Genomic DNA, 26,573 nt, shown 5'->3' with positions numbered 1-26,573 from the left:
TACCGTGCAATGTGGCAAGAGGAGTGACCTTCAGAAGCCTTGGTCTCCCCTCCACATGTTCTTCAGTATTTGTATTATTTGTGCCTGTATTAATAAATGCTGTAAATTGGAATTATAAGAAGTTTTTATTATCAGTATGACTTGAGCTGTATGGAGTTGTAAGCAATCATTGCATTTTGCTGTAGAATGTCTCATGGAGTGGCTTATCCATAATAAATGTACAAAGGATTCAGTGGCAAAAAGGAAGGCATTTAGACAAACACAAAAAAGAATAAGCATTTCTGTCTCTGATTTTCCCTGACCATCTCAGATAAACTTGCCTTGTTCCTTTGTGCCTTTCCTGGGATGAGAAATTGTGAGGGCCTAGCAAAGATTAGGAGGCTAGGACAGGTTGGGGGGAAAAAAAGTCATAGGCATAAATAAATAAATTAGAGCTGTACTGCTAATTTAAAAAAATCTGTTTTTTGTGGTTTTTGAATCAAGCAGATCACATGCTAGCTAGTTCTGCTTGTGTGAACTATAGAGGGATCGGTGTTTGAAATAGAGAATATCAAGAGGCATGTGATTATTTCTAATGGTGAGTTCTAGAATAACTCAGGGGAATGAGTGGGAAGTTGGATGGTGCACAGGATTTTGGAGGGGAGGAAGTGAAGGAACTGACTGGCCATGTTGAGAGGATCATTGTTACAGATAATAAAATTCAAAAACAACGACAGAAGAGGTATTAAAGAGAGTAACAACCCTGAGGGAACAAGAGGGCTTATTCTGGGAGTTTACGAATGGTTATAACATGGAGAGGGTAGTAGCTAGTATCATCTGGAGGTATGAGTTCAAAACTGGATATTTTAGGGAGGGGAAGAAGGGGAATAATTTGGCAATGACAGTGAGGTACAAGGAGGTTTGCCTCACCGCCGGGACCTAGTCATCTGTGACATGGGAGAAGAAAATAGCTGTCATTTGAAAGGACTGGAGTTAGAGCAGAACTTCTAGAGGAGAGTGGGGTTTCATTTGGTGCAAGAAAGGTGAAGAGAATGTGCAGTAACGAATTGAGGAAATAGGAGATTTTGTTAATGATATCACCATGAGTTCCAGAGAACACAGTTAAAGGAGTTTGGAAATTGGGAAAGGAAGGGAAAAGGGATCAATGTAGGGATATAAAGAGTATATAAGGACAAGAATCCAGGTGATGGTGTGTGTGGGGGTCTTGGGCCTCTCTTGGTGACTGATATAAAAGGAAAGTAGGGCATAATGGGATTAGTCTTGATTGTTTCCAAGGCAAGTTATTGTAAATATTGAGGGAGAGAGATTTGAGAAAGGCAAATTTTATCAAGAGCAGCCAGAGATATTTGGACTTGTATTAAGTTTCTGTTGCTCTCCTACAAATTACCACTTAATGGCATAAAACAATAAAAATGTGTTATCTTATAGTCAGTCCTGAAGCTCAGAAGTGTCACATGGGTCTCACTGGGCTAAATTCAAGGTGTCAGCGGTGGTGCATTCCTTTCTGAAAAATTCCTTTCTCTCTTTTCAGAGGAGAATCTGTTTATGTTTTCAAGCTTCTTGAGGCCTCACATTCCTTGTCTTATGGTCCCTTTCTTCTGCCTTCAAAACCAACAACATTGTATCTTTCTGACCCTTCTGTTTCATAATCTCTCTGACCACAACCAGGAAAGGTCTCTGGTTTTTTTTTTTTTAATTTTTTTCAATTTATTTCCAGTTTAGTTAACATACAGTGTTAACAGTAGTTTCAGGTGTACAATAGAGTGATTCAAGACTTCGTACAACACCCTGTGCTCATCATCACAAGTGCACTCCTTGATCCCCTTTGCCTATTTCACCCATCTCCACCCCACCTCCCCTCTGCTAACCATCAGTTTGTTCTCTAGAGTTAAGGATCTGTTTCTTGTTTGTCTCGCTCTCTCCCCCCCCCTTGTCCTCTCCCCCTTTCTCCCTCTCTCTTTTTCCCTTTGCTCATTTGTTTTGTTTCCACATACGAGTGAAATCCTATGGTATGTATTTGTCTTTCTTTGACTGACTGACTTCGCTTCGCATTATACTCTGTAGCTCCATCCATGTTGTTGTAAATGGCAAGATTTCATTCTTTTTTATGGCTGAATAATATTCCTGTGTATGTGTGTGTGTGTACATATACATACATACATACATATATACTACATTTTCTTCATCCATCCATGAATGGACAGTTGGGCTGCTTCCATAATTTGGCTATTGTAAATAATGCTGCTGTAAACATAAGGGTGCATGTATCTGAAAGGTCCTCTGCTTTTAAAGACTCACATGATTGCACTATGCCCACAGATGATTCAGGATAATCTCCCCATTGAAAGGACTGGATGATCTTTAACCTTAATCACATCTGCAAAGTCCCTTTTTGCCCTGTAAAGTGACATTTTACAGACTCCAGGGATTAGGGCATGATCCTATAGTGGCGCCATTATTTTGCCAACCACAGGGCCCCCTCTTTCTTCCTGCTGAGCCTAGTAAAAAGGCTGGGCGAGGGGTGGAGTGTAGCTTCAGGGTTATGGTACCTGGTTCAGTGTGTAATTCACTCTGAGACTCAGGCTTCAGCTCTGCCCCTTCAGATCTTCTGTGGGACTCAGTGGAGGCTGGGGACAGGCTCAGGCATCATTCTCATCTCTGAAAAAGGAATAAGGTGCTCCTATATTCTGTGGACCAGATCAGTCCATTACATGAATTGGGACCTCAGGCGTTATTTGAAGAAATAAATTAGTTGAATCATTGGAATAGTCTTGTGTCCTACTAAGAAAGTTGTACTGAGTTTTTAGTATTTGTTTGTTTAATGAGGCTTCAAAAATACTTCACATTTATTGGGCTCCTTGCTCCGCGGGAAGCCTGCTTCTCCCTCTCTCACTCCCCTTGCTTGTGTTCCCTCTCTCACTGTGTCTCTGTCAAAAAGTAAATAAAACTTTAAAAAAAAATACTTCACATTTAGACCTTGGAAAGATGAGAGTTCTGGCCATTTGTTGTTTGTCTTGAGCCAGAATTTTGTCCGGTTCATAAAAGTTTAGTTTGGGGTGTGTTTCTTGTTCTTACTGTGAGTTCTCAGTTTCAGTTAGTTTTGGAAACTCCTATACATAGAGTTAAGAATGTTTTTCATCTTGCTAATATTTTACATCCATTATAGGTAGGGGTAGGCTAATGTTCCCACTTAGTATTGAGTAAGTTAAGAACTATTTAATTTCATCTTTAGTCATACGTTAAACAATTAAAAAGTATTTGAATCTTTCTTTACAAGTTAAAATTGTTTTCTTAGGAATAATTATCTCTTTAGTTATAATACAAACATTGAGCATTCTGCAGAAGCAAGTTAGAATTTTTCATAAATGATGGTAAACGTAGTTGAGGATTGATGCTTGGGTTTTGTATGATACGTCAATTAAATTTCAGCACTACTTTTTTGGGGGGTTTCCTTTTTTAATTTTAAATTCAATTAATTAACAATATAGTGTATTATTAGTTTTAGAGGTAGAGTTCAGTGATTCATCAGTTGCATACAACACCTAGTGCTCATTCCATCATGTGCCCTCCTTCATGCCCACCACTCAGTCACCCCATCCCCCCCCACCTCCCCTCCAGCAAGCCTGTTTCTTTCCTATGCTTAAGAAGTCTCTTATGGTTTGTCTCCCTCTCTGGTTTCATCTTGTTTTATTCCTCCCAGGTTTTTGTTGTTGTTTTTTTTAACTAGCCAGAATCATGCTGTATGTATTGTTCATGTCAGCACTACTTTTAATTAATGTTAATAGATCCATCAGTTCCAGAAATAATCTGTGATATCAGATTTAACTAAACTAAATTCCAAAGTAGGTCAGTGGGTCAATAGGTTATTACATTAGAAAAAGATTTATTGTAGTTTCCATTTTTTAAACCCAGGTTCCTGAGTTAATCATTTTAAATTAATAATTTAAAGATTATTGATAATTAGATGAAATTAAGAGGTTTTTTTCTTTAAATTATGTCAACAATACATAGGAAAATAGCCTCTGTTACTCTTATTTTGTAGCAGTAACATGTTATTTTGTTACTCATATTTTGTTTTCTGGAATGGATAAACATGTAACTTTATGTTCCTTATGTATAGCTAGGGCTCCAATGTTGGACAATTAAAAGAAAAAGAAAAAGGGAACATTTAAGTTTTTCTGATTATAATAGTGCATGTTCATGCGAGAAGTTTTAGAACATACTAAAAAAAATTAAAAATTCATAAGCTACTTAGGAATAACTACAGTTTTACCTTTGGCTTATTTTGATTTATATTTGCTATATCTTGATGCCAGTGTTATTCCTATTAGATGCTTAAATTCTTTCTAACTTTACTAGATTGTGCACAATAGTACAATGAATATAAAACTTTGGCTACACCTCTGATTGTTTCCTTTTTTCTCAAAGTAAAATTATTGGGTCAAAGGGTATAAATATTTTCAAGCTATTGATACATCTCACTAAACTTTTTCTCACCAAACTTTAGGAAAGTGTTTTCCAATTTACTATCTTAAAGCAGTGCTCAGTGTCTGTTTCATAGCTCCTTCACCAAAGGTATCAAATTCTTTGTTATTAAATACAGTGGACATTTTACAGTCATTATCTTGTCTGCACTGCAATATTAACATTGTCAACTTCTCAAAACACTCTTTTCCTTTAATTTTAGTGACAGCTAATCCTTCTTGGCTTTCTTCTGTCTCTTTGATCCTTTGCCATCTAGTTGATACTATTAACACTAATCATATTTAAAATTCATTTGCTCTTTTCTGTGTACTATCCCAAACATGTAACATATTTAATCCTCAGAACAACTGCATATATCTACTATTATATCCATTTTAAAAATGAAAAAATGATGCATAGAGATGAAGTGACTGGTCTGAGACCCACAGCTAATAAAGGGACTGAGCTATAAATGCATACCCAGGAAATCTGTTTTCAGAGCCCATTTCTTTTTTTATTTGTTTAATTCTTGTTTAAATTACTTAAAAATTTTTGTTTTATTGAAGTATGGTTGACACACAGTGTTACGTTAGTTTCAGGTGTACAACATTGCGAATGAACGACTCTGTACATTATGCTTTGCTCACCAAAAGAGTAACTACCATTTGTTACCATACAACACTATTACAATACCATTGACTATATTCTCTGTGCTGTGCCTTTTATTCCTGTGACTTATATTCATTCTGTAACTGGAAGCCTGTATCTCCCACTCCCCTTTCCCCATTTTGCCCATCCCTTGACCCCCCTCCCTCCACCTCTGGCAACCACCACTTCTTTGTATTTATGTGTCTGTTTCTGTTCTTTTTATTTGTCCATTTGTTTTTTAAGATTCCATATATAAGTGAAATCATATGGTATTTGATGTATTTCACTTAGTTTAATGCCTTCTTGGTCCATCCATGTTGTCACAAATAGCAAGATCTTTCTTATGGCTGAGTAATATTCCATGTCCCAGTACCATCTATTGAAGACACTGTCTATATTCTCTCCTCCTTTGTTGTAGAGTAATTGACCATATATGCGTGGGTTTATTTCTTTGTTCTCCATTCTATTCCGTTGATCTTTTTGTCTCTCTTTGTGTTGGTACCATATTGTTTGGATAACTATAGCTTTGTAATATATCTTGAAATCTATGATTATGATACCTCCAGCTTTGATCTTTTCTCAAGATTGCTCTGGCTCTTTGGGGTCTTTTGTGGTTCCATACAAATGTTGGCATTATTTGTTCTAGTTTTGTGAAAAATACTGCTAATATTTTGATAGGTATTAAACTGAATCTGTAGATTGCTATGGGTAGTACACACATTTTAACAATATTAATTCTTCCAACCCATGATCATGGAATATCATTCCATTTGTGTCATCTTCAATTTCTTTCATTAATGTTTTATAGTTTTCAGAGTATAGGCAGAGCTCATTTCTCTAAGTTCCTTACTCTGCCTCCTTCCCATTTTATTAGTTGTCTTCTGGTTTCTAAAATACTAATTTTTCATCAAGTTTCAATCTTAGCCTTTTTTTCCTAGAAAATCCCATCACTGTCTTTAATTTATATATTTATGTTGATGACTCCCACTTTACATCTTCATCCAGTTCTTTCTTGAATGCCAAGCTCACTTTAACCATCTACTGGGTGTTTTTCTTCTTGCATATCCCTTAGATATCTTAAACACAACATGTCTAAAACTGAATCCATCATCTAAAGTATATGTGAGGTGTCTGTAACATGTGATTAAGAGCATAGTTCAAGCTAAACTATCAGCATTCTGATCTCAGCTTTACTGATGACCTTCCTTAGCTTACCTATACTGTTTGTTTTTCAGTTTCCTCATCAGTAAAATGGAGATAATAGTAGAGCTTACCTCATCTGATTGTTGAGAGTCTTAAATGAGAGAAGACTTTGAGGAATGCTGGGCGCAAACTAAGTGTTCAATAAATAGTAGCCACTGCTCTTAGTGTCATTATTAGCTCTCCTTTTCCTCCAGCTTATTCTTCCTATTTTTCCTATCCAACCCACAGAGATGCCCAAGACAAAATTTGGGTGATACTCTCAACTGCTTCCTGAACCGTGCTTCTGATAACTAATCACCAAGTTCTGTCTAGTCATCTTAGCATTTATTAAAATTCTATTTTTTTTAAAGATTTTATTTAGAGAGAGCGTGAGCGAGCATGTGCAAGTGGGGGCTGGGGCAGAGGGAGAGAGACAGGTAGACTCCCCACTGAGTGAGGAGCCCGATCTGAGGCTCCATCCCAGGACCTAAGTTGAAGTCAGACACTTAACCGACTGAGCCATCCAGTGCCCTTATTAAAATTCTTACATTTCTTTATATAACCTCTGCCTCTGTATTATTTTGCCTGCATTATTATAGTAACCTTCTTCTCTTAGTCTCCCTAACTCTAGTCTTGCCTTCTTCATTCCATTCTTTATATTGTAGCCAGAATGATATTTCAAAAGAACAAATCTATTAATGTTAACTTCCCTGCTTAAAGCTACTTCAGTGTTTTCATGTTGCTATTGAGGGGCAGGTGATTTTTTTCTAAACCTCATGTGGCCTTTCATGATATACACACCTCATCGTTCTTATCTCTTACCCCCAGTTTTTACCCCACCCTGTCCTTGGTTTTTGCTCTAATCATGCTGAACTACTTACAGTACCCTAAAATTATAGTTCTTGCTTATGTGTCCAGACCTTTGCATTTACTGTTCTTTTGGCATCACAGTTCTCTGTCTCTTGGCCTGGTGAATTTTATTCATCCTAAAGATCTCAACTTAGGGACTACTTCTTCCAGGAGGCTTCCTCAACTTCTGTGTCCCTCGTATGTATTCACAGAGCATTTTGTGCATGCCTTTGGGAAGTGCCTCAAATGCAGTTGATATGACTGTTTTGCCATTTTAAAACTACCATTAGCATAGTGTTGGACACTTGTATTGGTGCTCAGTAAATATTTGCTGAATGATAACTATATGAAGTATAATTTTTAAGGAATCACTAATATTTATAACAAAGCTTCTTTCATATCTAGCCAGGAATAATTTTATATTTATTAGCCATTTGTTTTCTTTGTGCCTCATTTGGTTATACATTTTGCTTGGGCGGGGTTGGATTTTATTTTATTTTTATTTTTTTTCAAATAAGTCTCAATTTCAATAAGATCCTCTACACACACATTTGCTACTAAAAATTGAAATAGCATATCAAAAAATTTTTATTACAATTCAATTTTTGAAAACCCGAAAATCTAGCCTGTGCACTCTGCCCTAGTTATGCTCTAACCAAACCACCCAAAGTTTTCTGTGTATTCCTTCTGCACAAGTTACTTAGCTTCCAGTTTTTGATGCTAGGTTTTATCTTAATGACTTCAGGCTTCTCAAACACACAGGCCACATTCAAAACCTATTAGTGCTTCCTTAGGTCAAATCAAAATGTGGAAGTATATTGAGGTCATTCAGATGCAAACTGCAGGATTCCTCACAAATTACTGGTATCAAGGTAGAAAAGATACAAAAAAAGAGCTTATATCATAGATTAGTAAAATGTTATGCAGTTTGTCCTAACATACCCGTAAGCTCTGCTGCATAATGATCCTAAAATTACTAGCAAGAAGAAAGAGTACAAGAATAAAGTTTATGTTTACATAGACTCTGTGTCATAATTATTCTTCATGCTGGTGTCCTCAGAAAGATCTTAATGATACAGGCAGTGATGACAGCTACGTCTACATCTTTCCACTCTTGATTCAGCCTCAGTTTCCTTCTGCTGTAGATCTTTTTGAAGCATGGACCGCTGGTTGAGGTAGTGCTGGTATTGAATCAGTCGCATCATCCTTTCCATCCTTTCTTTCCGAGCAGTTAACAAAGTCCTTACTCCAGTCCTCCTCCTGGTGCTGAGGATGCGCTCAACCAGCCCCTGTGGTTTCTTCTCTCTGTCCTGCTGTTGGGGTAGATATTCTGGTAGAGGGGAAGGGAGTTTGATACTGGGGTTGAGAGTCAATTTACTAAGGTTCTTTATTAACACTTTGGAGATAGTTTGAGAGGCAGCTGAACCTTCCTGGGAATTCTCTTCACTGGGCATCTGTGATGATCCCGGGGCCCAGGTGGGGTAAAGCTGCTTTGGTGAATCCATTGAAAGCCTAAGGCGGGGGAGGGGCTCGGGGATGGGGGAGGTTGGATTTTAACATTTTTCTGAATAACTTCTAAATATCCTTATGTGGTAAAGATATTAACCCTTTGTCATGCTGCAAATGTTTAAGACGTTTGTTTTTTTCCAAGGGGTGGTTGCCATTTGTATTTATTTTGTTAATAAAAATAGGTATCCCTATTCATTATATCTTTTATTGTTCACAAGAACCCTCTTAGCTACGAATTCTGAGGCTTAGGTGGTTTAGTTATTTTCTAGAGATTTCCATCCATACCTTTCTAAATTCCGTAGATCTTAAGTTTTATACTGACTCCTCCAGCATGCTGTTTATTAGCTGCTTTAATTCTGACTGGGTAGCACTATCCAAAGTACTTAAAACTAACTAGGACACAGGGATCTGGCTTCTGAATTTTGTTTCATGCACATTTTAGGAACTCAGTCCTGTTGCTCTGGTGCTTTTGACTCAGACCATTTTATTTTTGATTCCTTCAATTTCCCAGAATATTGTTTTGTTATCAAAAATCGCCTTTTCTCAAAAATATATCATCTTTTGCTATAAAAAATATCCTTTTTTGTTGCTGTTATTTTGCATATACAATTATATTCTTCATTCAAAAAAATTTAGAATGGGGTGCCTGGGTTGCTAAGTTGGTTGGGTGACTGCCTTTGGTTCACATCATGATCCTGGAGTCCTGGGATTGAGTTCTACATTGGGCTCCCTGCTCAGTGGGAAGTTGGCTTCTCCCTCTGACCCTCCCCGCTCTCATGCTCTCTCTCTCTCTCATTCCCTCTCTGTCAAATAAATAGATAAAATCTTTTAAAAAATTAAAAAAAAATTAGAATGGCATTGGGTGGGTCGGAAGCAAACTTGACTGTAAAGTTTTGCACTAATTTTGTGGCAAGGTTGAATTGGTCTCATTTAATTCAGTTATTCACCAGTGCCAGTTGAGTATTAGGATTTGTCGAATACTCTGACAGGTCCTAGTAATAGTTGAATAAGTAAATTATTACTCCTGTTTTGAAGAAACTCATGATTTAGGAGAATATTGTCAATGAGAATGTTATAGTGATATTCCACTTCTACAATGAAAAATAGTAAGAACACAGTAATTCCTAATTTTCCTTGTCAGTGAAAGAACATTGATAACTGAAATTGACAGGTTCCTGAAATTTACAGCACCAAAAAATTTGAGTAAAATTCACCCTAATTTTCGTTCTTGAAGGTGAAAGTGAAAACTAAAGTATGCACGTGTGCGTGCAAACACACACACACACACACAGAAAGTAGAGAGACAGTGGGAGAAACCAAATATGAACCAGCGATATGTGAATAGTTGACTCTTTAATAAATATTATGTAAAGATGATTATCAGTCACTATTGGGTCATGACCATTTTTTTTTTAAAGATTTTATTTATTTATTTGAGAGAGAATGAGGGAGAGCATGAGAGGGAGGAGGGTGAGAAGGAGAAACAGACTCTCTGCTGAGCAGGGAGCCTGATGTGGGACTCGATCCCGGGACTCCAGGATCATGACCTGAGCCGAAGGCAGTCGCTTAACCAACTGAGCCACCCAGGCGCCCTAGTCATGACCATTTTTATGTTAGCTGAGGCAGAGACTTCCGTGAAAGTAATTCATATATGTTCATTGGCATTCTTAAAGCAAGCGTTTGAACTATTGAGAACTAATTCACAGGAAAACAAATAGTAAATACTGTAGCAGCCTCTGTACAGTTGGTGTTATAATGCTTTAGATCATGTCATTAATTTGTACCATGGTCTATTACAGGAAAAGGTCTAAGAGATTCCTTGTTGTTAACTGGTTACTTCAATTTATTAAGTACCCATAATCTCTAACATAGAGCTTGAACTTCTCTTGCTCCTTAAATACTTACTGACTTAAAATGAGTAATTGACAGCCTTAATCTAATCTATTGTACCTTTATTTTTCTATAATTTTTTACTGTAATAAAAATTGAAAAAAATTGAGTCTGTCATAAATTTTTTTTTACTTTAAAGTTCCTAGGTAAAAATACACTTGGTGATTTAAACATTAAAATTATTTTATTAAAGTGACACTAACTTTTAGAGTTTAAAAATATTATTATGGAAAAAAAAACAAGTAACAAAGTCACCACTTTGTCCTAACAAGTAAAAAGGTGAATGGTCAGAAAAATCAATTCTTGGATGCATAAAAAAGGGGGGGCCACAGGGAAAATTTGATCACTGGGCAATCTCCCAAAGATTAGAGAGTCAGGTAAATACAGGAAGTCACAGCTTCCTAGAACAGAGACTTAGGAGCTGAAACCACCTCAGAAACCAGTGCAGAACCAGAACTGTAATTGACAAGTTGCTGGAGGCTCACTGTATATAACTTTGACAATTAAAAACTCCAAAGGGACCCAGTCATAGGGGCCTCAACAGTATTGTGAGATTTACCTCTAAGAGCTCAACCAGGTTCCCACAGTGAATATCAGAAATACCTCCTCTTGCTTCCAGCAGGAGTAAGGGAAAAAGAACCATTTTGAAATACACCAGAGTACTGTCTTCGTAACAAGACCCACTCTCAGGGGAAACTAGTTAACGGGAGTCTAACTCATCTGGAAGAAGGGAAATACCAAATGCCTACCTACTCTAACCATGGTAGTTTAAGGAAGGAGAAAAAAACCTGAGAAACATTGATGAAGTTCACAGTCCAGATGCACAGGCTCACTGAAAGATTGAGACCTAATCGTGGGACTATAGAATGCTTCCCCTCCCCCCCACCACCACATTACTAATGGCCTGTTTATAGCAGTTCCTTTTATCTAGTGCATCATGTCCAGCAATCAAGAAAAAATTACAAGGCATACCAAAAGACAAAAACACAGTTTGAGGGGACAGAGCAAATATCAGAACCAGACATGGCACAAGGATGTTGGAGCTATCAGATCAGGAATTTAAAGTAACTATAATTAATGTGCTCAGGGATCTAATGGATAAAATAGACTGTGCAAGAACAGGTGGGCAGTGTAAGTGGAGAGATGGAAACCCTAAGAAGGTAGATAAGGAGTTAAACACTGTACCAGAAATTAAGAATACCTTTGATGGGCTTATTGGTAGACCGGACACGTGAGTAAAGAACCTCTGAGCTAGAGGATATCTTCGTAGAATCCTTGAAAATGAAAAGCAAAGAGGACAAAGACCAAAAAGAAAAGAATATCCAGGGACTGTGGGACAACTACAAAAGTTGTAACATGTATGTAATGGGAATACCAGGAGAAAGGGAAACTTTTGAAATAATAATGACTGAGAATTTCCCCAAGTTAATGTCAGACCCCAAATCACAGATCCAGGTCAGAGACCACCAAGAAGGATAAGTACCCCCCCCAAAACAACACCTAGGCGTATCATTTTCAAACTATAGAAAATCAGATAGGAAGAAAAAATTCCTGAAAGATGCTAGAGGAAGAAAACACCTTACCTATAGAAGAACAAAGAATTACATTTGACTTCCCCTCAGAAACCGTGCACGTGAAAAGAAAGTAGAGTGAAATATTTAAAGTATTGAGAGAAAAACTCACCAACCTAGAATTCTTTTTCCTGTGAAATTATTCTTGAAAAATGAAGAAGAAATAAAGACTTTCTCAAACAAATTGAGGGAATTTGTTGGTAGTAGACCTGCCTTGCAGGAAATATTAAAAGACGTTCTTTAGAGAGAAAGAAAATGGAATAGGTTGGAAACTTGGAAGTTTCTAAAGTAAGAAAGAGCATTGAAGGAGTAAGTAAAGGTAAAAGAATAACAACAAACTTCTGTTTTTATTCTTAATTGACCTCACATAACAGTTTGTTCATAGTAGTAGCAATAATGAATTTGTATATACTTGTGTATGTGTGTGTGTGTGTGTATATATATATATATATACACACACACACATTCGTACATGCTTATGTATAAATGAATGACAATACAAGGGATAGGAGAGAGGAATTAGAATTATTTGGTTATTATAAGGTATACTATTTGTCAAGTGGTATAGTTTATTTGAAAGTGAACTTGGATTAGTTGTAAATGTATATTATAGGCGTGCCTGGTCGTGAGTTTGAGCCCCATGTTGAGGGTAGAGGTTACTTAAAAAATATATCTATATATAAAAGAAAAAAAACTTCAAAAATGATATTGTAAACTCTAGGGTAGCCACCTAAAAAAGTGAAAACCACTAAACCACTAAAAAAAGGTAAACAAACATAACCAATGTGCTAAGAAAGGAGAGAATAGGAATCCCGTAAACTGCTCAGAAAATCATATAAGATGCTGAAAACGACAAAAGACAGAGTGGAAGACAAAAATGGGAAGAACAAGGGCAACAAGTAGAAGCAGTAATCAGTATGGTAGCTATTAGTCCAACTATATCAATAATCACTTTGACTATCAGCCTAAATGTACCAATTCAATGACAGAGATTGTCAGAGTGGATTAAGAAACAAGATCCAACTATATGTTGTCTACAAGAAACCCACTGTAAATATAAAGACATATATAGATTAAATGGATGGGGAGAAAAGACCATATACAAAATCTGCTCTTTTAAAATTTTAAGTGTGTACAGTACTGTTAACTCTTTGTACAACAGATCTCTGAAACTTTTTCATCTTGTGTGACTATGAAGCTCTATATCCATTGAACAGCAATTCCTGATTTCCCCCTCCCCCAAGCCCCTGACAACCACCATTCTACTTTCGGCTTCTATCAGTTTGACTACTTTAGACACCTCATGTTAAGTGGAATCATGCATTATTTGTTTTAATGTGACTGGCTTATTTCACTTAGCATAAAGTCCTCAGGATTCATCCATGTTGTTAAGTATGAAAGGATTTCCTTCTTTTTGAGAACTAAATAATATTCCATTGTATGTATATACCATTCCTTTATCCATTTATTTGTCCATGGACTGTTTAGGTTGTTTCCACCTCTTGGCTATTGTGAATATGCTGCAGTGAACATATAGGAGTACAGTGATCTCTTCGAGATCCTGTTCTCAATCCTTTTGCATAAATAACCCAGAAGTGGAATTCCTGGATTATATGATAGTTGTATTTTTAGTTTTTTGAGAAATTAATATGCTGTTTTCCATAGTGGTGGCACCATTTTACATTCCTACTCACCATGAGCAAAGTACCAATTTTTCTGCATTCTTGTCAAACTTATTTATTTCTGTTTTCTATATTTTTGTTGTTGTTTTTATAATAGCCATTTTAACAGGGCTGCTATGATATCTCATTGTGGTTTTGATTTGCATTTCTCTTTTGATTGAGGATTTTGAGCATCTTTTCATATATCTGTTGGCCATTTGTATGTCTTAGGAGAAATGTTTAAGTCATTTGCCTTTTTTAAAAATTCGGTTATTGGGGCGCCTGGGTGGCTCAGTTGGTTAAGCAACTGCCTTCGGCTCAGGTCATGATCCTGGAGTCCCCGGATCGAGTCCCGCATCGGGCTCCCTGCACGGCAGGGAGTCTGCTTCTCCCTCTGATCCTCGCCCCCCTCATGTGCTCTCTCTCTGTCTCTCTCTCTCATTCTCTCTGTCTCAAATAAATAAATAAAATCTTTAAAAATAAATAAATTAATTAATAAATTAATAAATAAAAATTGGGTTATTTATGGGTTTTGTTGTTGTTTTGCTAAGTTGTAGGAGTTTCTTATGTATTTTGGATATTAATCCCTTATCAGATATATATGGTTATCAGATATTTTCTCCCATTCCATAGATTACCTTTTCATTCTTGTTTCTTCTGCTGTGCATAAGTTGTTTAACTTGAAGGAGTCCCAGTTGTCAGTGTTTGCTTTTGTTTCCTTTGTTTTTGGTGTCATATCCAAGATATGATTTCCAAATCCTGTGTCCTGAAACTTTCCCTTTTGTTTTCCTCTAGGAGTTTTATAGTTTCAGGTCTTACATTTAAGTCTTTAATCCATATTGATTTGGTTTTTGTGTATGGTGTAAGGTAGGGACCATCCAGTTTCAGTCTTTTTTTGCATGTGGATATACTGTTTTCCCTGCACTGTTTGTTAAAGACACTATGCTTTCTGGTTATGTAGTCTTGGCACACTTGTTGAAGATCATTTGACCATATATGCCTAGGTTTATTTCTGGGCTCTCTGTTCTTTACCATTGGTCAGTGCGTTCGTCTTTATGCCACTTCCATAACATTTGATTACTGTAGCTTTGTAATAACGTTTACAGGTCAGGAAGTGTGAGGCCTTCAGCTTTGTTCTTTTTTCTCAGTATTGTTTTTGACTAGTTGAGATCCTTTGTGGTTGCATATGAATTTTAGAATTCTTTTTCAGTTTCTGCAAAGAATGCCATTGGGATTTTGATAGAGATTACGTTGAATCTGTAGATGACATTGGGTAATATGGACAATTTTAATGATACTAAATCTTCTATAAACATCCTCTGTATGTCCACTGTAAACTTCCCTCCATTTATTTGTGTCTTATTTCTTATTTCAGAAAACTATTTTATAGTTTTCAGTGTACAAGTCTTTTGCCTTTTTCGTTAGGTTTGTTACTATTTTATTCTTTTTGATGCTATTGTAAATGACATTTTTTTAATTTCCTTTTCAGATTGTTTATTGTTAGTGTATATAGAAGTGCAGCTGATTTTTGTGTGTTGATTTTGTATCCTGCAACTTTGACATTTGTTAGTTCTAATGGGTTTTTTGTGGAATCTTTAGGGTTTTCTGCATATAAGATCACGTCATCTGTGAACAGGGATAATTTTACTTCTTACTTTCGGATTTGTGTAAGCCTTTTTTTCTTACCTAATTACTCTAGCTCAAATTTCCAGTACAGTGTTGAATACAAGTGGTAAGAGTGGGCATCCTTGCGTTGTTCCTCATCTTAGAGGGAAAGCTTTCAGTTTTTCACTGTTGATCATGATGTTAGCTCTGGGCTTTTTTTTTTTCCTTCCTTCTGCTAACTTTGGACTTGTTTGTTCTTTCTCTGGTTCCTTGAGGTGTAAAGTTAGGATTCATTTTTGAGATTTTTCCTTTTTTTTTAGAATTGGATTTTGTTTTATTTATGAGATTTATTTATTTATTTTTAATTGAGAGTGGGGCTGGGGGAAGGGGCAGGGGGGTTAGAGAGAATCTCAAGCAGACTCTGTGCTGAGCATGGAGCCCAGTGCTGGGCTTGATTTCATGACCCTGAGATCATAACCTAAACTGAAACCAAGAGTTGGATGCTTAACTGACTGTGCCACCCAGGTGCCCCCAAGATATTTTTTCTTTTTTAATGTAGTATTTACCACTATAAACTTCCCTGTTAGTACTGCTTTTGCTGCATCCCATAAGTTTTGATGTGTTATGTTTTTGTTTGTCTCCAGGTTTCTAATTTCCCTTTTGATTTCTTCTTTGATCCACTGCTTAAGGGTGTGTGTTGTTTAATTTTCATGCATTTGTGAATTTTTCAGTTCTGCTTTTGTTATCGATTGCTAGTTTCATTCCATTGTTGGCAGAAAAGGTAGTTGGTATGATTTCAGTCTTCATAAATTTGTTAAGACTTATTTTGTGACCTAAAATGTGATATGTCCTGGAGAATGTTCCATGTGCAGTTAAGAAGAATGTGTATTCTGCTGCTGTTGGGTGGAAAGTTCTGTATATGTCTGTTAAGTTGATTTGGTCTTTAATGTTACTCAAGTTGCCTGTTTCCTTATTGATATTCTATCTAGATATTTTATCCTTTTTGATACTGGGGTATTGAAATCTCTATTATTATTGTGTTGCTATCTGTTTCACTTTTCAGTTCCATCAGTATTTGTTTCAAATATTTGGGTGTTCTCATGTTGGGTGTTTATATCATTCTTACATCTTCCTGATGAATTGACCCTTTTATCATTATATAATGGCCTTTTTTTGCCTCTTGTCAGTTTTTGACTTAAAGTTTATTTTGTTGGATAGAAGCATGACCACTCCTGCTCTCTTTTGGTTACATTTGCATATCAATCTTTTTACTTTTACTTTCATCCTCTGTATGTCTTTAAATCTAGAGTTGACTCTGTTGTAGACAGTAAATAGTTGGATCTTACTTTTTCTCATCCATTTAGCTGCTCTTTTGATTGCTGACTTTAGTCCTTTTATATTTAAAGTAATTACTGATAGGGAAGACTTACTGTGTCCATTTTGTTATTTGTTTTTGACTGTCTTGTAGTTTTTTTGTCACTTTGTTCCTCCTATTGTCTTTGTTTTTCTTGTTGGGTTTTTGTGTGTGTGTGTGTATGACATGCTTTGATTCCTTTCTCATTTCCTTTTGTGTATCCTCTATAGGTATTTTCTTTGTGCTTAACATAGGTCTTACATAAAACATCTTATAGTTTTGACAATCTATATTAAACTGATGGCGCTTCAGAACTCTCTTACATATCTCTCCCTTCCACACTTTGTTATCGACATCACAAATTACATCTTTTTATTGTGTATCTTATTAATGTATTTTTGTAGTTATATTTATACCTTTGTGTTTTAACTTCTATACTAGAATCAAGTTAATTGTTTTCATTTATTCTTTAAGTTATTGTGTCTTAGAAACAATTTGTAGAGTTTAACATTTATGTACACTTTGTGGTTAAGTTCTAAATTTTATGTTTAAAAATTACTTTAAAACTTTTTCATGATAAACTTTTATATAAGTTAAGTAAATCTAATAAATTTTTTTGTTGTTTAAACAGAATTCTGAGAGTGATGGTCAGCCATATAGAAGAATACATTGAATCTATAGTTTTCTGAAGAATCAGTTCAAAAGATCCAAAAAATACAAAAGGTAATGAAAAGGTATCTTAGAGTGTATTTCCAGCAAAATATATAAATGAATCCATAAACTTATTTTGACGTACTAATTTGAGGAATGTTTTATTTTAAAAATTTTCCTGTTGTATTAATTTATTCCAAATACTTGATGCTACTTTAGGTACTGAGAATACAGTGATGAACAAGACAGAAGTTGTCCCTGCTCTCCTTAGGATTGCATTCTAAAGGGAGGGAGGACAAATAATAAACCAATGAAACATTTATTGGTCAATGCAGAGAATTAAAATGGATAATGTGATAGAGACTGGTGACTGCCTTCATTATTGAAAGAAATAGGAAATATTTGAAAGCTTTCATTGAAGAAGAATATTTCAGTTAAGATCTGAATGGCAAGAATGTGCCAGCCCTATGATGATCTGAGAGAGGAGATTTACAGGCAGTAAATGAAAATGACCGTGGAATACTTTAGGAACAGAAAGAAAAAAAGGTGACTGGTGTATAATAGATGAGGGGAAGAGTATATGGAAGTTAGGTTGGAGAAGAAAACTGGGAGAGGAGCAAATTCTGTAAATTTGCAGAATTAAAGAATGTAAGAAAGTACTCTGTAAGAGTGCTTTCTCTGTAAGAAAGTCAAGTGTTCTCTTTTGCTGTATAATATTTTAGACACCTGTAAAATCTGTAAAAATATCAAAGGTAGTTGTTTATAAGACTCTGAAGTTGAGAATCTGGTCTAGGGGTGTGGATTTGGGATTTATTGGTATAGAGAGATACTTAGAGGAGTATGTCTGGATGAAATTATCTAGGAAGTGTACATAGATTAAGAAGGATTTAGCCTTAGGACATGCCAGTGTTAATCAGAGGAGAAGGAACAGCCAATGACATGTATAAAAAATCAGGAAAGTGTTCTGTCACAGAAGGTAAAAAAAGAAAAGTAATAAAAGCAGAGGTGATCAGTTACATTATATGTTATCAAGAGGTAAAATAGAGAGTAAAGGAACCATTAGATTTGGCAACATGAATGTCTTTTATAACTGTAGTAAGAGTGAACAATCTCAGTGGGAATGTGTGAGGGTGAAAGCCTGATTAAAATTGATGAAGAGAAAAATGGGGAATTTCCAGTTAAAGATGGCAAAAAATACAATTAAGTTCTGTTTCTTCTTGAAACTCCATTAAAGCTAAAGTAGAAGGATTTTTTTTTTTTTTAACAAAAGACATAACTTCACAAGAACAAAGAGAAGAGAAGAAACAATTACAACAAAATTTTGGAAGCTGAAAAGCAAAAGGAAGTGTGATATCTATCTTATGGATCTTAGAATCCTGAACCAGCTGTGAGAATGATGAGAAACAAACTTTTATGGCGCTATAGAACCTCTAAAATGTCAGGAATTGAGAGCATGCTTTACTTCTGCAGAGGAGTAAGAGTGGGACTAAACACAGGCCAATTTGTTGCCAGTCTAAGAGGTGATTATATTTCATAGATCCTTTTCTTGACCTTGGAATTCCAGGCAACTACCTCTTCTCTATCTTAGCAGAAGGCTAAAGATTTATTCTCTCCTAAAGATAAAATAGAGATGCACCAAACATGGTTGAGAATGGGAGTACCATATTGAAAATAGGGGGATTAAGAACCTAGGCTACCATTTTTTTTATAATTTTTAGTCAGTAGTTTAGAAGATTCTTTTCTGGAAATTGTAACCAGCCTGAGAGAAAAGAGCTAAAGATACAGACTTAAAGAATTTCCCCAAAGAAATATTCCAACCTGGTATCCCTGCAATAAAGTTCATAGTCAGCAAGCCCTATCACACAGAGCTTCAGTGATCTTTTTAGACCCCATCCTTAAATGAGCTGGTCACCAGAGATCACTAAACATTTTAGGAAAACCTCTTATGTAAGAGCCAAATATCATGCCAAAGGAAAATGCCAGGTTAGGGGAAATGGTGACCAGGCAGGCAGGTAAAAATTAAAACACAAAACTATTGTTTAATAGTTTCAGAGAGGTAAGAGGAGATGCTAAATCCATGAAACATGAAAGAAAAACAATTAAATTAGAAATGAAAAACTCAGTGGAAGAGTGGAAAAGTAAAACTGAGATTTTGATCACCGGTTGCTGTATAGAGAGCCTCCAGTCCCGACAGGAATAGGTCAGAAGCTACCAAGATAAATAGCTATGAGATTAAATTGGTAGAATGTGTAATGTGTTTGAAGATATTAAGAGGAAATTTAGACAGGGAAGAGTTTGGGGCTGAATTGGTGATAAGTCTATAGAAAAGTAAGTCAATAATAAAACAATGATTAACTCTAGGGAAAATTATTTAGAAAGGGGAGGCGATTGTAGTATGCTGTATGGCTCAGCTGTGAATTGCATTTAGAGAGTCATTATAATATTAACTCTGAATATAACCACCTAGCCAAAATTCTGATACTGGGAGTTTGGGCAAGTATGTATTTATATGAGGTAAGGATGGGGAGTCAAAGAGAACTAAATTCTTATTTTTCTTAGTGCAGTTCAGTAGATTATGCCTGAAATATAAGACTCTTTTGAGAGCAAAAGGAGACATTTTAATAATTACATTGGGACAACTTGAATAAGTTGGGACTGTTTAGGCACCCTACCTAAAACGGAAGAAATCAAGAAGTAACAAAATAAAGGATATTGGAGTGTTAACTGCCAGAAGAAACAGTTCAGGAGGTGAAAGTGGTGGAAAATGGGAAATGGGGATCAGAGGACCGAGGACTTCTGATTTTTTAATAAATCTTGTAAAACTTTGTGGACACTTTAGACTTTGAACATGTATACATTGGTGAAAATAAACACTAAATTTTAAAGGAAGGGAGAGAATGGAATTAAAGATGTTGTAACAGCAACTGTACTCTGCCATGCAGTTTTCCTGTGAGAAGGAGCAGAAAAGGAGAGGTAGTACCTGAAGGGGGTTAGTGGGTCAAGGGTTGTTTTGTTTTGTTTTTTAAGGTAAAATACTAAGATGTTGATCAGAAAAATCCAGTTACCAAGAGAGGAGTTCGTGATGTAAGAATGGAAAGCCTTGAGAGGTGACAGCAGATGGGATTCAGAGGACTAGTGCTGTGTCATTAGATACTGCAGTTTATTTTTAATAGAGAATGTGTTGTTTTATATATAAGGGTTCTTTTCCAAAGATGGATTTCCAGGCACTGAGATTTTCTGTTAATTATGTTAATGTTGCATACTGAATTAAAAACATATCTGCTTCTGTATTTGGCAAAGTTTGAATGTTTTATAAAGTTTCTTAGTTATTAATATCTCCCCATTTCATAAATATTTTTAAAATACATATTTTAAAGATTTTGTTTATCAGAGAGAGAGCGAGAGAGCACGTGCAGGGGGAGCAGCGGACAGAGGGACTAGCGGGCTCCCCGGTGAGCAGGGAGCCCCATGCAGGACTCCTGGGATCATGACCTGAGTGAAGGCAGACGCTTAGCCGACTGAGCCACCCAGGGTTCCCTCATCAATACTTTTTAAAGCTTGTTTTTAAAATGATATTTATGAAAGACTTCTGCCATTCTTGTCCTTTACATCATAAAATAGTAATATCACTGGAAAGCTGGGAAGTCATCACTGAGTGACTTAGAGTTCAAGTTGCTTATGTAAAGGAGCGGTTGATTCCTAGCTGAAACTTGATCCTTGGTAATTTAATTTGTGAACTTTGGATTCTAGTAACTGTAACTGATCCTTTCAAAGACATTATTGTATACCATGCTGACCTGGTAATGTCAGTATTTAAGAAAGAAGGTTTTTAAAGATTTTATTTATTTATTAGAGAGAGAGGGAGAGAGCATATGCACAAGCAGGGGGAGGGGCAGAGGGACAAGGGGACTCCGTGCTGAGTGTGGAGCCCTAGGTGGGACTCCATCCCACGACCCCGAGATCATGACCTGAGCCCCCAAGAAAAAAAGACATTATTATTTAATTTAATAATAAAATTTGACCTGTATTGGATTATATACTTGAAATTCCATGCTGTGTACAGGGACATCACTTATTTTTTAAAACTGAATCCTTAGAATCCATAGCATGGGAAGTGTGACTCTGGATAGTTTTTTTTGGTACTGAAAATGTGAGGCCTAGGGTAGTTCCAAAACAAGACCTTTTGGCTGTTCCCCCATTACCATTGTGTTTTGAGAAAATTAATTTGGCACCATTTAAGAAGTGAAGAGGAAACTCCTTACAGTTGGCTCTAGAGTAGTTAGTTGGGCCTATTTCACTTCTTCCCTTCCCTTTCCCTTAAATATACCCTGTCAGTTGGCTAGAAAGGAGAAAAAAAGATCTTGGACTAGACTATTAGAGAAACGTATAGTCTTAAGTTGTTCAGTTAGCGCAGTAAATGTTTGGAAAGCATATTGTTAACAACATTAGTAAAATAGCCTAATAAAGCATTGGCCTGTAGCTTCTAAACCATTTTGGGTTCAGTTAGGATGGCCCTTCCTACAGTCTAAACCCTAATTCTTGGGGTCTTTTTTTTCCCTCCTAGTTTGTCCTATATTCTACCTTTTGATAATTAAAGAAGCATATACTTGGTGCCACATAAGACTCAGATCTGGCCTTTTTACTTTAAAGTGAACTTTACTTTGCTGTTACCTTTGCACTGTTCTTTTTGTTCTAGTAACAGAACCAGCCTCTGTTATTACTGTGATGGTAGGTATGTCTCTTAGACCGGAGGGTTGTGCTTAGGTCATCTTTAAAGTCTCTTCTGACTCTCAAATTGTGTAATTCCATGTTTCATCTGCTGACGTTGACCCAGACACTTAAAACCGGTATCTTAGGGGCACCTGGGTGGCTCAGCCATTTAAGCGTCTGCCTTCGGCTCAGGTCATGATCCCAGGGTCCTGGGATCGAGCCCCACATTGGGCTCCCTGCTCAAGCGGGAAGCCTGCTTCTCCCTCTCCCACTCCCCCGCTTGTGTTCCCTCTTGCGCTGTGACTCTCTGTCAAATAAATAATATCTTTAAAAAAAAAAAGTATCTTATCTAGTGTTCATTCTTTTTGTTTTTACCTCTGACTCCCCACTCATTTTCTTTTAAGAGCTCTTTGCCCTTTGCAGTCTTACTTCTATAGCCATAACCACATGGGCTCTACAGTATCATTGAGCAAGGACCACTCGCTTGCTCCATCATGCCTGTACATTTGAAAACAGTGAATATCTCATGCCTCAAAACTGTTAGGGTTTTTATTAGCATTAAGGTGTTTGTTCAATATTTAATTCGTGACTATAGGATATAAGTATCTTGTGTGAATAAAACCTGCCTTACACTTTAGAAAAACTATAGAATATAGCATGACAAATTTTAGGCTTATGATTCCGTTTTTAAAGTACTAAGTCTTAATCCCTTCAATGTGGATATGAGACTCCTTATAAAAAAAGCTCTTCCCTCCCTCCTTTTCTTTGCTTTTCTCTTTTCTTTTCAAGTGATCTCTACACCCAGGTGGGGCTTGAAGCCACAGCCCCTAGACTGAGTTGCATGCTGTACTGCCTGAGCCAGCCAGGCACATCCCAATAAGGCTCTTTTCTACTTGTCTCGCCTTCACCCTTCTATCCACTCTTATTCTCATTTTATGCTGTAGTAATTAAACTTTAACTTGTAACACGGCTAGATTTTTCTCTAAAGAAAATGCTAAACCTCTTAAGTTTCTCAAATAGGTTGCTCCCTTGTCTCATAAAGGCCTGTGCCTTTGCAAATTGCCATTTTTGTGGCTTTGCATCCTTTTGGATATTACCTTTTCTTGTCCTCTGGTCTATTATTTCTCATACCTAAATGGTCATACAAATCACATGGGGACCTTGTTAAAATGTAGATTCTGATTCAGTAGGACTGTCTTTTAACAAGGCCTCAGATGATGCCAGTGCTGATGGTCTCTGCACCATATTTTTAGTAACAATCTAGACTACCTGACAAACTCATTGTCATCAAGAATATTTCCTTTGACTCCTGTCTATATACTTTATATCCTCTATTTACTGTATATCCTCTCTTTTATTATTATTATTTAGGTATCTGTCTCCCTATTCAATTGCAGATTTTTGCCTACAGGGACTGTGTCTTTTATCCTTGTATCCCTAAAGCTTAGCCTACTATTTAATAGAAAATAGGCTTTCAACAAATGTTTGTTGTTGATTAGATTTTTTAAATTAAAGAATAGTTGACATACAATGTTATATTAGTTTCAGGTATAAACAGTGAGCAATTCTGTACATTACACATGCTCACCATGATAAGTGTAGTTACCATCTGTCATCATACAGTGTTATTACGGTATTATTGACTATATTCCCTGTGCTTTTTTTTTTTAAGATTTTATTTATTTGACAGAGAGAGACATAGTGAGAGAAGGAACACAAGTAGGGGGAGTGGGAGAGGCAGAAGCAGGGTTCCTACTGAGCAGGGAGCCCGATGCGGGGTTTGATCCCAGGACCCTGGGATCATGACCTGAGCTGAAGGCAGACGCTTAACGACTGAGCGACCCAGACGCCCATGTGCTGTACTTTTTATTCCCATGACTTACTTATTTTATAACTGGCAGTTTGTACACCTTATTTCCCTTCACCTGGCTCACTCATCCTCCCACTCCCCTCCGGCAACTACCAGTTTATTCTTTGTATTTATGAGTCTGTTTCTGTTTTATTTTGTGTTTTAGATTTCACATATAAATGTAATCATACGGAATTTGTCTTTGTCTGACTTATTTCACCCAATATGATACCTTCTAGGTTCATCCATGCTGTCAAGATTGGCAAGATTTCATTCTTTTTTATGGCTGAGTAATATTTCACTGTACACACATCTCACACACACACACACACTCACACCACATCTTCTTCATCCATTCATCTATATCGATGGGCCCCTAGGTTGTTTCTCTCTCTTGGCTGTTGTAAATACTGATGCATGAACATAGGGGTGTACATATCTTTTTGAATTAGGACCTATTCACAGTTACATACTCTAATTAATATATATACTAAATATTAAGAGTAGCCTTTTTTATTACCTTATAATAGAAAATGAATCCTCAACTTTTTTCCCCTGTGTTCCTTTTTTAGAAGGAAGCCTCACATGTGCCCCATCTATTTGCTTGAAAATAATGTTTCAGCCCTGGGTACAAACCAAAACATTTGAATTCTCTGTGATAACCTACAGTGTTCCTCAACATTACTATGTTTGTAGAAGTAAATTTTTTTAAAACTAATGACTGTTTGTTTTTCCTTCCACCCAAGGAGAAGTACAAATGTCTACCACAAGACGGAAACGTTATATGTTATGTTGTTTACCGTAAGCTGTAGTAAAATGAGCTCGATTGTTGACAGGTATGTTTTTAAAGACTCTTTATTTTGAATCCTATAAAGCTCTTTTAAAATTTATTATTAGAGTAATGGTCTGTATCAAACTGATAAAAGGAGTTTCATGTTTAAACATAATTCCTATTATGTTCAATTTCCATATTGAGCAAACAGTGTAATAGTAAGACATACCGATATTATCTATAGCCAAAGTCAGCAGCATATGGTTTGTGTCCTAAACAGATCTTGAACAGTAATTTCGAGTATCTGGTCAGAGCTCCTCTGAAAGAAATTGTGACAGTGGCAAATGTTTCCTTGGCATCTTGTGGAATCTTCTATCTCCTTATGTCTTGTTTTTTTCTCCTTAACTATTGGTGCTAACTCCATCCCTTTAAGCATTTTCGCATTTGTGATTGATAAGTGATAACTATAATTAGGATTTTATTAGTTAAAATTATAGTCTTTAAATCATACTCTTACGAGGAGGATAAACCTTGTTTTTTGATTTTAAGACTTTTTTGTTTGTTTGTTTACATTTTAACACCTCTGACACTGAGCTTCATCTTACAATTGCCTTATCGTAGTTTAATTGGTAGCATTTTTTTTCCGTCTTGGTGGCATATAAAATACTCATAAGTGTTTATAAAGATCAGTGGTGTCTTTAATTTGATGAAATACAGTAACATATTTTAAGCTCTTACTCTTTGACAGCTCTTTTGCTGTCGAGTACTTTTTATATGTTACTTCATTTAACCTCACAATAATGCCATGAGATTTTGCAGCTGAGGAAATGATAGGGAAGTTGAATAACTTGTTTAAGGTCACATAATTAAGTGCTGAGCTGGAGTTATGACCTGTGTTGGTCTGTCTGACACTAAAGTTCCTGTATTTTTATTGTAGTATACTGTGTGATTCTTCCGTAGGGGATTCTTTAAGAGTTTTGTAGCTAGAGTTGTATACAGAAGTGACCTTTGATGTCTGGGGCCAGCCTATCTCCCTTTCCTGTGAGATAAACAGTGAAGATATATCTCTACCAGAACTTAAGACCTAAGGGGCAAAGAGCTTCCTTAGAGAGGCCTGCCTGCAGCACTGCCATAGATTGGGGCTATGCCATATTTTCAGGTGGGCTCTATGTATAGTTGTCTCCTCAGAAAGTGTTCCTTCAGTGCTCCTAAGAGATTAAATATGATTGTGGTATTATGCTTCTCTATGATTGCCGGTTCCCATTCTAGACAATATGATATCTAGAGATAACATCCGTGTTCAGACAGAAGGAGTGACTTTTAATATGAGTTCATAATCTCTGGGAATATCATGAAAATTATGGACTCTCTCTTCAATAACATGCATATACATACAAAAGTTTTCATAAATTACAAAGCACACATGGAACTCTGAAAGTCCAGACATGGAGCTCTATGATACAAGATTTTCAGATGTTCTCAGCAGTGGGTCCAGTAGGCACTATATATGCCTTTATATGCCACAGAAAGGTGTGGTTAAAGTAGTGAATAGTGAATCATGAATTCATATGAAATTATTAATATTGCTACTTAGGTTAAAGAGTTAGCTACCAGTGCTCTTGATTTCACTTGTTAGAATGCTATTCCCCCAGATCTTCCCATAACCAACCCCTCTTGTCACTTAGATCTCAGTTTAAATGTCCTCACCTCAGCAGGCCCTTCCCTAACCACTCGGATTAAAGTAACATCACAGTAACTAAAAAATCACCCTTTTTTTAAAAATATAAAACTTTCCATCATGTATTCCCTTCTTGATTTGTTTCGTTCTACTAGAAAATAAGCTGTAGGAGAGCAGGGA

General features: G+C 36.3%; 2 protein-coding genes across 2 annotated transcripts in view; one reads left to right on the top strand and one right to left on the bottom strand.

Moving 5' to 3' along the window:
* Positions 1-26,573, top strand: part of CLOCK (clock circadian regulator) — a 139,009-nt gene that overhangs the window by 39,078 nt on the left and 73,358 nt on the right. Inside the window, 2 exon segments of the mRNA XM_035726414.1 lie at positions 17,365-17,456; positions 24,690-24,779. Of these exon segments, the coding sequence (XP_035582307.1) occupies positions 24,733-24,779 (47 nt within the window). The 5' untranslated portion in view covers positions 17,365-17,456; positions 24,690-24,732.
* LOC113925716 (developmental pluripotency-associated protein 3-like) lies at positions 8,211-8,648 on the bottom strand. The gene has a single exon (XM_027600298.2). The coding sequence runs from the start codon at positions 8,646-8,648 to the stop codon at positions 8,211-8,213; it is 438 nt and encodes a 145-aa protein (XP_027456099.1).

The sequence above is a fragment of the Zalophus californianus genome, chromosome 2, assembly GCF_009762305.2.
Source record: "Zalophus californianus isolate mZalCal1 chromosome 2, mZalCal1.pri.v2, whole genome shotgun sequence".
Lineage (NCBI taxonomy): Eukaryota > Metazoa > Chordata > Mammalia > Carnivora > Otariidae > Zalophus > Zalophus californianus.
This window is presented reverse-complemented; position numbering and strand designations above follow the sequence as displayed.